Source organism: Biomphalaria glabrata, chromosome 5, assembly GCF_947242115.1.
Source record: "Biomphalaria glabrata chromosome 5, xgBioGlab47.1, whole genome shotgun sequence".
Lineage (NCBI taxonomy): Eukaryota > Metazoa > Mollusca > Gastropoda > Planorbidae > Biomphalaria > Biomphalaria glabrata.
The window spans coordinates 27,480,213-27,493,177 of NC_074715.1; the positions used below are offsets into that span (position 1 = coordinate 27,480,213).

General features: G+C 40.3%; 1 protein-coding gene across 3 annotated transcripts in view; it reads left to right on the forward strand.

Moving 5' to 3' along the window:
* Positions 1-1,117: 1,117 nt before the first annotated feature.
* Positions 1,118-12,965, forward strand: part of LOC106080341 (uncharacterized) — a 35,717-nt gene continuing 23,869 nt past the window's right edge. For all 3 annotated transcript variants that reach the window (XM_056028337.1, XM_056028338.1, XM_056028339.1), the window contains exons 1-2: positions 1,118-1,246; positions 3,390-4,090. In XM_056028337.1, the coding sequence (XP_055884312.1) occupies positions 1,213-1,246; positions 3,390-4,090 (735 nt within the window). In that variant the 5' untranslated portion in view covers positions 1,118-1,212. The remainder of the gene's footprint in view (positions 1,247-3,389; positions 4,091-12,965) is intronic.

Sequence of the window (12,965 nt, forward strand, 5' to 3'; positions counted from 1 at the left end):
TACCCAGAGATGTCTTCTTCGAAACTCTTGTTTAAAAATCCTTGATTTCGTATGTATGTTTTTCCACCGTATGTCTTCATGATGTAAGATCTGGTGATGAATGTTTTTTAACGACAACTGCTTTCTGCCAAGTTTGTCCCAGACGAACTCTCACTTTCTCTCCGACAGAGGAATCTTTAGGTAATCTTGCATGAGCATATCATTTCACTTTGCTTCTTATCTGTCGTTCTTTGAGTAATGTCTCTGCATTTTCAGCTACCGATGATTTAAATAGTTTAGGATCAGTTGGAATGATGTCCCTGAGTCTTCTACTCATCAGTAGTTGTGATGGTGATAAGGCAGTCCACTTACCGGATTACCGGTATTTCGAATCTATACTCGAGCATAGAGAGATAGCCTATGGATCTTCACCACTTTTGTATGTTGAATATCTGCTTTACGATACCAACATACATCTCACTGACCATTTATTTGATTGAGGGTACCTGGGGCTTGAAGTGGTTATCTTGAAACCCTATTCAGAAGCACACTCACTATATTGATAGCTGCTGAATGGCATATTGTCGCTCACTATTTCTTCTGGTACCGTATGCCATCTCTAGCGAAAATACCTTTCAGAGCCCTGATAACACATTCTGCTGTTTTGTTCTTAGGCAAGACAAACCACGTTTACCAAAGTCAGCCATATTATGGAATCTAAAAAGAGGAAAGCTAAAGAGAGGCCATCTACGGAGGCCTATAACATGGCGTCACTTTAAAGGACCTAAAATCGCGGGCACCAGTTGAGAAGAGGCTGTCGAAGTCGCCTATGAACAATGTGGTGGGAGCTTGCCGTGTCTGGTAACCCTAGTTTGGTCACAGCTATTTGTACCTCGGTTAGCTGTAAACGAATTCACAAGCGCTTCCACAATCGTTTAGAGTTCGACTAACAAGTATATTATAACGCCTTGCTTAAAATAAGAATGCTAGATTGACCGTTGATATTTTTGTGTAGTGTTAAGAGATCGGTGCATCCAGTCTACTTGTAATATATAGGCCTATTATATAGGTATGTATTTTATAAGATAGGATATGGATAAGATATGATAAAATCAAAAATTAAAATTTAATCCGGATATGAAGTCATCATACAATCGTAAAACATAAGCCACTCTTTCGCTTTATTAATTCGTTTGACATGGCTGTCTACTTTTAGTTTCCGACATTCATCCTATGTATAATTATTTAAAAAACTCAACTATTCGTGGTAAGTTGCTAAAAGCTTGAACATAAGTGCAAATAAATCAACACGATTAGAAATCAGTATATTTAGATACAATTGCATTTATCGATCTAAGTAATATGATATCTTACAACAGAATCATGGATAAATTAAACAATTTTTGATTTTTATAATCATTTCACATAGATCTATTACTAATTACTAGGTCTAGACCAAGGCCTATCTATATTTTTTCAAAAAACTGTTGTATTTGCATTATATTTGTAAATCCATAATTGACTATTAATCAAGTAAAAACGATATTTGTATCGTTGTTTGAAAAAAGAAGTGATTAAATTAAGTGAAGTTCTGCCATCTCCTAAGTTGGACCTTCCTTACTGTTTTCGTGAGGAGTTTCAGCAACAGGATCAATTCATCAAGTTATTTTAACGAAGAAGAAGATTCAATTCTAGCCTCTATTTTCTTACGTCAGAACGTCTGAGCGACGTACCATCTTTCAGTTGACGCTTTTTACGCAAACCATTCATTAGGCAAGCTACACGACGTCTTTCTGTACGAGTATCATCTTACAGGAGGGCATTACAAACAGACATGCTTAATATATCTAACAATTCAGTATCAACCCGTCCCATTGTTTCTTTTTTTTTTTTCACTTGTGCTTTTCTCACTAAGAGAAATATAGTGATACTGGCCAGAGGGTAGTGAATTGTTTAATCATACAATGCATGCAAACTCTTGATTCCGGAGCTCCGCCCCCTAAACCCATTTTTTTTAGTTTACCCCCCCCCCCTCCAGATGGTTTTAAGTTTACCCCACCCCCACCTACATATAGCTTTGATGTTTTAACCCCCCCCCCCCTCTTCAATGTTATTATAAAGCAAACTACAGCCACCAAATTCTATGAGCGTAGCTAAGGGGGTTTTAAGTTTGATTTTTTTTTAGTTTAAAACCACCCAACAGATGGTTTTGATGATAAAACTTCCCTTTTGGATATAAAATCTAAAGCAAACTACAGCCACTTAATTCCAAAAGCGTAGCCAATAGGGGTTGCACATTTCTACCAGTCGCTGGGCTCCATTAACAAAATGCAGTAAATATAGATTTGGTTTTCGAACTAAGATTTTTTAATAGCAGGATAATGCACTGTTGATTCCTGGGAATATGCTCTTTTTTTGTGTGTGTAAATACCGGAAATAGTGCTTGACGGCGGGGCTGGGAAGGGTCTTACCACTAACTCCAGGAAGAACCTATTCTAGAGTACAATAAGCGTCTTCCGAAAGAATGAAGGGTCAGATTGTAATAAAGATTAATTACGTACACACACACACATATTATTTATATATATATATATATATATATATATATATATATATATATATATATATATATATATATATATATATATATATATATATATATATATATATATATATATATATATATATATATAATATATATATATATATTTATGAGGGAGGGACACACACCCCCCTCAAACCGTCCCCGAAAAAAAACTCCTGGCTACGCCCATGCGACAACTATATCTTTTTTTCCCCATATAGACTTAGGTTATTTACCTAAAAACAGAAATGCTTTTTTAAAAAAATTAATCTTCACTAGATCTATTCACGAAATCATCATCTCTTTACTCCATTTTGGTTCTGGAGGTATCAATGCGCGAGTGCAAATTCATTAGCCTATATCATAGGCACAGACTGTGTCCGGCCTTTGGGTTACTCCCATTCTACTCTCTTTCCACTGATATTGATGTCTGCATTGCTCTCTCTCTCTCTCTCTCTCTTTCTTCTCTTTCTCTCTCATTTTCTCTCTTTCTAATAGCAGTCTTGCCTGTCTTGTTCAGTTCAGCAATCTTTAGTGTGAGTACATGTTCTAGCCATCTATCACATTAACCATCATCTTCATCAAACTCCTTGTGGCTGCGGGCATGAAAGGCTGAAATCTTTTTTTCTTCTAAAAGCCGTAGACAAAAACCCTGCGGTTGTGCGCAATGCCTATGATGTATATCACCATTCAAGTCAAGAGAATGTAGCTCCCAGGCCTATTGGAATGAAATGCCTATAGCCACCTTTGCAATTACAACTTTTACTTTCTAAAAGCCTACACAATTTATTTCGATCATTTTACATACGGTATTTTTTCTAAACAGGTCATTTCTATATATCAAGACATGGACAACTAGATCGGCAAGAAGATCTCGACGGTGTACCACAGCCATTGAATAATGGGCAACTCTTCGTTTTAGAGGATCACGGGTTATTATTCCCACAAATTCCTTATGAAAAACTTTTGGAGCAAGAAGATCTGCAAGAGGATCCGGACTCCCCACCTTTACAAAAAGTCTTAAAGGAAGAGAATGATACAGAATCATCTCCACAAGTGGATGATGTGATATGCCCCTCGCGATGGGACCGTCGCAAAGTGGCAGAAACAGAAGAGTTTGTTGAATTCAGCAAGACTGTAAGGCATGCAAAGTTTGTAAATATCAAAGATAGTGGGGCATTAGTATCTTTAGCGGGGCAAATAAATGTAGAGGATAGTGAGCTAGAATCCCAACAACTTGGCTTCGCACAAGCATGGCCTAGTACGGAATTATTAAACGATAAAGGCGAACTTGTGTCACAACGCGAGGAACTGAAAAAGAAAGGCTATAAAGGTTATGTCATTATTTACTCGATGTTAGACTGTCCATCGTGTACTCAGGCAAAGTTAGCTCTCTATGATGCCAATGTTCCATTTATAGATGTTAGACTGGATATTTTCCCGAAGGAAAAGTACAAAGTCGCCAAAGTTCCTGATATTTATTTTAATGAAGTACACATTGGAGGTTTGAAGGAATTATTACAATTGGTAAGTAGATTGAAAAGAGTGAAAAACAACTTTTTTGCAACTGTAGGCCTACCGGTAGGCCTATATATGTATAATCTGCCCTAGCATTGCCATACTATCCGGCTCACAAATGGCGTGCAATATGATGTACATCTATATGTATGTAGGCCTACTAGGCCTACATGTCTTCAAAATATGTCAAGTTTGATGCTGCCGAAAAAAAACCTGAACCTGACATAATGCATTCTTGGATTTACTTCAAAGTTTGTATTTCAATATTTAGGTGGCTAAAAAGTTACAACCTTAAATAATGTGAATCTAATTACATTACTTTGAAACTCTGACATATTACTAAAAGAGTAAAAAACAATAGTTTTATTTCTACCGTATACATTTAAATAGATGTAATGTTCACATTCAACATTCAACAAACATCGTTTCTGATTGTGCTGAAGTCAATGTCGTGTGCAACAAAGTGCCCATCAATTATCAATATAATATCTGCGTAGTGTTCTTGTGTCTTGATCAACACTAGGGAAACACTTATATTTATGGCATTTTTTTTAACATACTATGATAATTTGTTTTCTTCGCTTGGTAAATATTTAATCTAGATTTTAGGCCTATAAATCTTTGATATGCTATTAACGAAAAATAATTTTAAAAAAGAACGCCCATTAAAAGAAATACAAAAAGTATACACAGATTTAGTTGTGTATTTTACAAGTACGGCCTAAAGTTAATTATCTTATACTATTGATATAGATTGAATTTTCAACACTATTTTTTTGTTTTTCTGAATTAGATGTCAATATTTTCATACCCAACCTCTCTACTTACTGTCTAACGGTATCACTATCAATTGATTCATTAAAATACAGACAAATAAAATGGGACTGACATCAACACCCTCTATCTGTGTTTAGGCTTAACTAAAGTTACCTGAGATGAACTCCGATAGGTGACAAGGCAGGGAGATCTAGGTCTCCCGTAGTGCCCTGGTCAGGAACTCTTATGTGCGGTGTAGTGCCTCATAGCTTCCATACAAAACTAGTTGACCATGGGATACGTCTCCCCGCAGCTCGCGGAGCTGCGCACTCTTGCAAGACGTGCACCACCGTTTCTTCTGATTCCCCGCAGTGTCGGCAACGGGCATCAAAACTGGGCCGGAACCAGGCAAAATATGCACCAATGGGGCAGTGTCCCGTGCGCTACTGCTCTATTATCGACTGTTCCGACCTTTTTAACCTCTACCTCGGGTCCTCTCGGTTAGGGTGGCGCATGTGCTGTCAGACTCCTCTGGAAGTTTTGTAATCATCCCAGGATTTCAACCATCTATCATGTACCCACTCTCGTATAACTGTGGTAGCCTGTTGAAACGTACTTGGTGCTTCGAAAAAGGGCACGGCCAGCGCTCCTTCTCGGGCTAGAGCATCATCCACGGCATTGCCCCTCACGCCGCAGTGCGAGGGCACCCACTGCATAAAGATGACAGCTCCAATAAGTAGGCGGATGTTATTTGCGGCGCCTAATGCCTCTTCCACCATTTGGGACTTTCCCCCCTAAGCCAGCTATGGTAGTCGCAACGGTTATGTTTTCACGCAGTTTTTGGAGCATGTGTTTGAGTGAAATTGTTATCGCCGTTAATTCAGCGTCTAAGCGAGACCGCATGCGCCTGACAGCTTGTCTGGTTCGTGGTCTGGGTAAGAGATATAGGCCCCATACCCAGCTCTTATGGGGTCATTCAGAACCGACCCGTTTGTGTAACAGTATATAGCATTAGGCGGGTAGGTCTAATGCCATTTTTCTGAGTAGGTCCCGGTGTATGCGTCGTTTTGTGCCCCCCCCCCCTCCAAACAGTGTAATGTAAGATTTATGGGAGGGATGGGCAGTCTCCTCCAGGGTGGGCAAGTGCATATCCTACGGATTGGGACCCGATCAGTGGAGAGGCCAGCTTGCACTCTCAAATTTTCCGCGTAGTGCATAAAGGACTTCCGTTTGATCCGATTTCGTTCTCTCCACTGTGTCACTAGTCTGTGGGTCGGGAGCCCTGGTTCGCCCCTTTTATAGCGTTCCAGGATGTTAGCACGGCGCGATCTCTCCTCAGGCTGAGAGGAGCCACGTTGGACATGATTTCTGCAGCGGAAGTTGGGCTCGTTCTATAGGTGCCACAAATGAACCTGAGAGCTTGGGCCTGTACACGGTCGAGTGATTCGATGGCCGTCTTGCTTGCGTACACCTGCACGGACAGGCTGTTCTCGATTTGCGATCTGACAGCCCCTATGTACATTGTCGGAGCATGTCAGCTCGGGCACCCCACTTTGTACTGGCTAGCTTTCTGAGTAACCCTAACTTCTCCGAGGCTTTCGTTCAACATCCTTGATGAGCAAGTGCATTGAGAGCTTTCTGTCTGAGGTGATGCCTAGATATTTTGGCTTATTTTTACGTTGGAGTCGCAGCCCACCGAGTTGGAGCTCGAATGGGGCCCCAAGAATGACGATTTCCAGGCTGAACATGGACCAGGTGGTTTTGACAATGTTAATTCGTATCTGCCATTTGGTACAATAAGATGAAATGGTATGGAGATCGGCTTGCGGTGCTGTCTGTATTTGGTCAGTTTTCTTCCCGGTTGACCAGAGGACAATGTCATCCGCATATAGCAGTTTGCGGCAACGGAGTGAGTTGGGCAAATCATTAAGATAGGCCATGAAAAGTACGCACGAGAGTGTAACTCTTGGATTGGGTGCTCCACACGAGTCGCTCGCTGACCATCCGTTCTGCTATCTTGCCGTACAGACTAAGACTAAGACTAAGACTGCTTTATTGATCCTTACGGAAATTTGTTGTGATTACAAGGACTCATTTTTCATATAAAGACAACACAATTGAAAAATACACATAAATACAACAGACACAACATAAAGAGTTCATTCAGCGACTACACACAGGTGCATTTCATGTTCCCTGATTAATGAGTGGCGGTGAGTCTGACCAAGTGAGGTATGAACGAGTTTTTGTACCGCTCCGTTCTTGTTTTGATTGACAGCAGTCGCCCACTTTGCGACGACCTGTAGTTCTGATGGAGCGGGTGGCCGTTGTCTTTCAAGATTTTTTCGATTTTTCTTAGGCACTTTTGTTCAAAAAGTTCCTTTAAATGTGGTAATGTTGTGAGTGTAATTTTTGATGCTTTTTTATGATGTTTTCTAGACGTCGCAACAGTTTAGATGAGGCGTTGCCTTGCCAACAAGTTATTCCGTATGTTAGCAGATTTTGTATGGTCGCGCCGTAAAAAGTCTCAAGGATCTTCTTGTTTAGTTTAAAGCTATTGAGTTTGTATAGAAAAAAGAGTCGCTGGGCTGTTTTCTTTGTCAGAGTTCCGAGGTGGTCTTCCCATGAAAGCTTGTTGTTGATGATAACGCCTAGATATTTTATATGCCTTTACTTGTTCTATAGATGTAGTGTTTATTTGCAGTTCAAGTATAGTTTGTTTTTTCTGTCTAAAATGTATTATAAGTTCTTTAGTTTTTGTGACATTCAGTTCTAGAAAGTTTTTGGTGCACCAGTTTTGTAAACTCTTCTATCGAGCTTCGATACTGAGTTCCGTCTCCTGAAATAAGACCAACTATGGCAGTATCATCAGCGAATTCAATGAGTTTAACTGAGTCATAGATGCTTCTTATGTCATTAGTGTAAAGAGTGTACAGTACAGGAGAAAGTACACAACCTTGTGGAGCACCCGTACATAGTACTCGAGTTGACGATTTGGTGTTGTTGACTAACATACTGGGGGCGTTGGGTTAAGAAGTTTAGAACCCATGCTTGTACGTAAGGGCTTACATTTAAGTTACTCAGTTTGTTTATCATTAGATGTGGCTGTATGGTATTGAAAGCCGAGGAAAAATCTACGAAGAGGACTCATGCATATGTTTTGGGTATATCGAGATGCTTATAAAGCTGGTCCAAAAGCAATAGAATGGCATCCTCAGTTCCTCTAGCTGCTTTATATGCAAATTGGTGAGGGTCTAGGCTGTTATTGACTTTTGCTACACATTTTTAAGCATATATTTTTCAAAACATTTCATAACAATAGGTGTTAGTGCTACTGGGCGGAAATCATTTAAGAAATCTATTTTTGGTTTCTTTGGCACTGGTATGATTTCTGAAGTTTTCCAGAATTGTGGAATTACGCACGTTTGCAACGAGTGGTTAAAGATATGACAGAAGATAAAAGAGATTTGCTCCGCACATAGCTTGATCAGCTTGCCACTAATTTTGTCTGGTCCAGAAGCTTTTGTTACGTCTACTCTTTTAAATAACAAGGTCACTTCATCTTCAGTTACAAAATTGACGTAGGGCTCTTGTTTTCCTTTGGACAGAGTGTTGAAAAGTTCTTTGTGTAGATCAACAAAATCTTCTTTGTCAAAACGAGAATAAAACTCATTTAGTTCGTTGGCGAATTTCTCGTCACCAGCCACTGAAATTCGTCCTCGTTTTGAGGCGCAGCCTGTTATTTTCTTTAATCCCTCCCAACATGCTTTTGAGTTGTTATTTGCAAAAAAATTCTCAATTTTTTCTTTGTATGTTTTTTTTTCCTTCAATTATTGCTTTTCTCAGTTTATATTTATCATTTATAAACTTCGTTGCTAGCCTTATACTTTGTTTTCTTTTCAGTAATAAGGTGTTTGATTTTTTTTTAATCATCCAGGGCATATTGTTTCCATAGACTTGTATTGTTTTTGTTGGAATTGTTAACTCCTTGCAGAATGATAGATACGAGTTAACAGTTTCTGTTAGTTCGTTTATGTCTGGACAGTTCTCAATAAAGATTTCCCAGTTAGTTTTCTCAATGCATCCTTGTAGTTTTTCTACAGCCTCTTCAGACAACATCTTGACCGTTTTTATAACTCTCTTTGTAGTTTTAAGAGTAGGTTTGTAATTTGGTATAAGATGGACAAATGCATAGTCAGATTCTCCAAGTGGGAACAAATTTTTAAATTTGTAAGCCTGCTTAATGTTTACGTAGCATTAGTCGAGCGTTCTACCCTGCTGTGGTGGAATAAGTCCGCCGATCGGTCCGTTTGCACTTTCCGATGGGGATGATGGCCTGCGACTCCTAGGGGTAAAGTCTTAGAGCCACAACGTGATAAATATTTTGTTGGTATTATATAGGCACATAGACAGGCACAAGCAAAACGCAAAGCTTAATGATTTTGTGGAAGAACAAATATTTAATAGAGAATAATAAAGAAGAAATACAATCAGCGAGTAAGGGGGGATGTACAGAATGGTTTAGGATTTTATGATAACGTTAAAGATAATATCATCACTGGGATGTTGCTCATAAAAACTCGTGTATGGTTTGCTTATTCGGCTGTCTCTCACTTATCTGTATTCAAGGTTCTCCTTCGGGGTGGGGTAAGTTGAAGCTCCGTTGTGCTGGCAGCCAGTTGCTGGGGCCCTGCGGGTAGGCAGGCACTAGTGTGATGAATATGGGGATGCCACGCGGTGGGCTTACTCCCGTAGTAGGTGCAGACCGGTTCTGGGACTTCAGTCTGGAATGCCTTCAGTTCTTGTCGAGGGTGATGAGTGACTCACTCTCAACGGGAATGTGTGGAGAGCTGCTGAGGTCTACCTTCAGGCAACAAAACACGCCAGCCCTGATGTAGGAGGCTATGAGATGAGATGTGAGAGGAGCCTGAATTATTAAACCATACAGGCTGGTTGTCGAGGGGCGCATCCTTGATAGGAGCGTCTCCCTCAGGCTAACTAAAATACTTGCTAATCAGCATCTCACTAGGTCTAATAATAATTGTTTTACTAATAATATAATAATAATAATACAAATACATATATACATGTACAAGGCAGGAGGCATAAATGAGGAGGGAAACAGGGGGACCATATTACAGGGTTGTAGCCCCTGTGACCTCATTGACCAACAGGTAAACAAGTCCACCAGAGGACCGTGACAAGAAGAAGGGAAAAAGGGGGGGGGGTAGAAAAGAGCTCATAACTATGCAGGCCGACAAGCCGAAAATAGTGGGGTAGACACGCGAGACTGATTCTCGGGCCTAAGGATGAATGGTAACAGCACAGTATGTGCATTGCAAAAACAAGCATAATTATAATGTATATATGTGCACATATACAGATACATATGCACAGGTAAGGAAATAATCTAGACACGAGTAGGTCCAGATGAATACGGATATGAATGAATAACAAATGCATAAATAGACAATAGGATTTATTAGGTTGTAGAGTGGATGTCTACCGTTGGGAGTACAGTCAACATTGACGAGTAAATGAGGAACACATATTCATAGAGATTTACAAATGTAATATTTGGAAGCAAACAAGTGTTAACATTGTTATGATACATGAACATAAATGTTACAGGCGAAGACACACTAAATAATAATGATAAAGTTTTTCCAACTCACCCGCTTTGCCAGACTTCTCAGTGATTCTGATCTAGAATGGCATTAACCTGAAACTTTCGTCTCCGGCTTTTATAGGTTCCCGAGCGGTATGTTAGAGTAGTGACGATCCCATGGCCATCGAGTCTTTCGAATTTAGAATTGTTAAATTGGACCAATCTTTTCATTTGGGACTCACTCACCTGACTTCTTTAACCCGCGACTTGGGGGGGGGGGCGAAGGAGGATGAAAGTGGAACCATGCAACAATTATCAGGTTGGACCATCGCTCGATGGCACAGCGGACGGGAGCGATTTGAATAGCCATTGGCGTTGGGAGTGTCGACTAAAAGTGATGTACGTGGACACCGAATTTTAATGCCCCTGGACTTTACGACTGCGTGTGTTTGTTCTGGCGTTTGGGGCGTAACTTTCAATTTTAATGTTCCTGGACTTAATGGCTGCGTACGTTTGTTTCGGCGTTTGGGGCGTAACTTGGAATGTGTGTTTATGGCCTATAATTTGGATATTTATGTTCTACGCTGGTCAGTTTAGTGGTGAGTGTGGGCTATACAATGCTAACTAGTGGTAAAAAAAAAGGGGCGGGGGGCTAGTTCTGCACCGGTCATTTTAGCATTGAGAAGGGACGCGTTTCGTCACACCTGCCTTGTGGGGAGGGAGACGTACTGGCAATAGTTTGACAGTGTGTTGTCAATATTTAGGTTGTTGAAATCTCCAGTTACTATACAAACTGTTTTGATTCTACATTGTGAAGCACATCAAAAATTATTTCCCACGCAGTCGCTGTGTCAGCCGTTGGTGGTATGTACCTGTGACGTTGCAACGAGCTATTGGTCTAAACTGCTGACAGGTTGTGACGTTGCAACGAGCTATTGGTCTAAACTGCTGACAGGTTGTGACGTTGCAACGAGCTATTGGTCTAAACTGCTGACAGGTTGTGACGTTGCAAAGAGCTATTGGTCTAAACTGCCCACAGGTTGTGACGTTGCAACGAGCTATTGGTCTAAACTGCTGACAGGTTGTGACGTTGCAACGAGCTATTGGTCTAAACTGCCCACATGTTGTGACGTTGCAACGAGCTATTGGTCTAAACTGCTGACAGGTTGTGACGTTGCAACGAGCTATTGGTCTAAACTGCTGACAGGTTGTGACGTTGCAACGAGCTATTGGTCTAAACTGCTGACAGGTTGTGACGTTGCAACGAGCTATTGGTCTAAACTGCTGACAGGTTGTGACGTTGCAACGAGCTATTGGTCTAAACTGCTGACAGGTTGTGACGTTGCAAAGAGCTATTGGTCTAAACTGCTGACAGGTTGTGACGTTGCAACGAGCTATTGGTCTAAACTGCTGACAGGTTGTGACGTTGCAACGAGCTATTGGTCTAAACTGCTGACAGGTTGTGACGTTGCAACGAGCTATTGGTCTAAACTGCCGACAGGTTGTGACGTTGCAACGAGCTATTGGTCTAAACTGCCCACAGGTTGTGACGTTGCAACGAGCTATTGGTCTAAACTGCTGACAGGTTGTGACGTTGCAACGAGCTATTGGTCTAAACTGCCCACATGTTGTGACGTTGCAACGAGCTATTGGTCTAAACTGCTGACAGGTTGTGACGTTGCAACGAGCTATTGGTCTAAACTGCTGACAGGTTGTGACGTTGCAACGAGCTATTGGTCTAAACTGCTGACAGGTTGTGACGTTGCAACGAGCTATTGGTCTAAACTGCTGACAGGTTGTGACGTTGCAGTTCAGTGTTCAGGTCTTCAATAACGCTTGGTCTCGCTTGAACAGACAGGAGGCCCCTACCCTCTTTAATGGAGGCTACTTAATAGTAATGTAAAACAGTATGCTATATTTGAAAAGAAATAAATAGAGTACTTGAAAATTTTTAATTACATTTTTCTTTTCTTTTGCCAAGCATACACATTTTGTTGACATTAATATAATTTTGAAATATGGGCATAGGGCTAGGCAGTGCGAGTCTTCACACCACACACTCACATTGTCGTAAAACTGGCCATGATATGTTTGAAAGTGAAATTCTGAATGTTTGAAGGAAATTAAAAAATGTATGTATGTCTCATTTGTGCTATAATATAGTCAGATTTCCGCACTAACATCTAGATAATCAGCTCTCTTTCATGAAATAATATAGTCAGATTTCCGCACTAACATCTAGATAATCAGCTCTCTTTTATGAAATAATATAGTCAGATTTCCGCACTAACATCTAGATAATCAGCTCTCTTTCATGAAATAATACAGTCAGATTTCCGCACTAACATCTAGATAATCAGCTCTCTTTCATGAAATAATATAGTCAGATTTCCGCACTAACATCTAGATAATCAGCTCTCTTTCATGAAATAATATAGTCAGATTTCCGCACTAACATCTAGATAATCAGCTCTCTTTCATGAAATAATATAGTCAGATTTCCGCACTAACATCTAGATA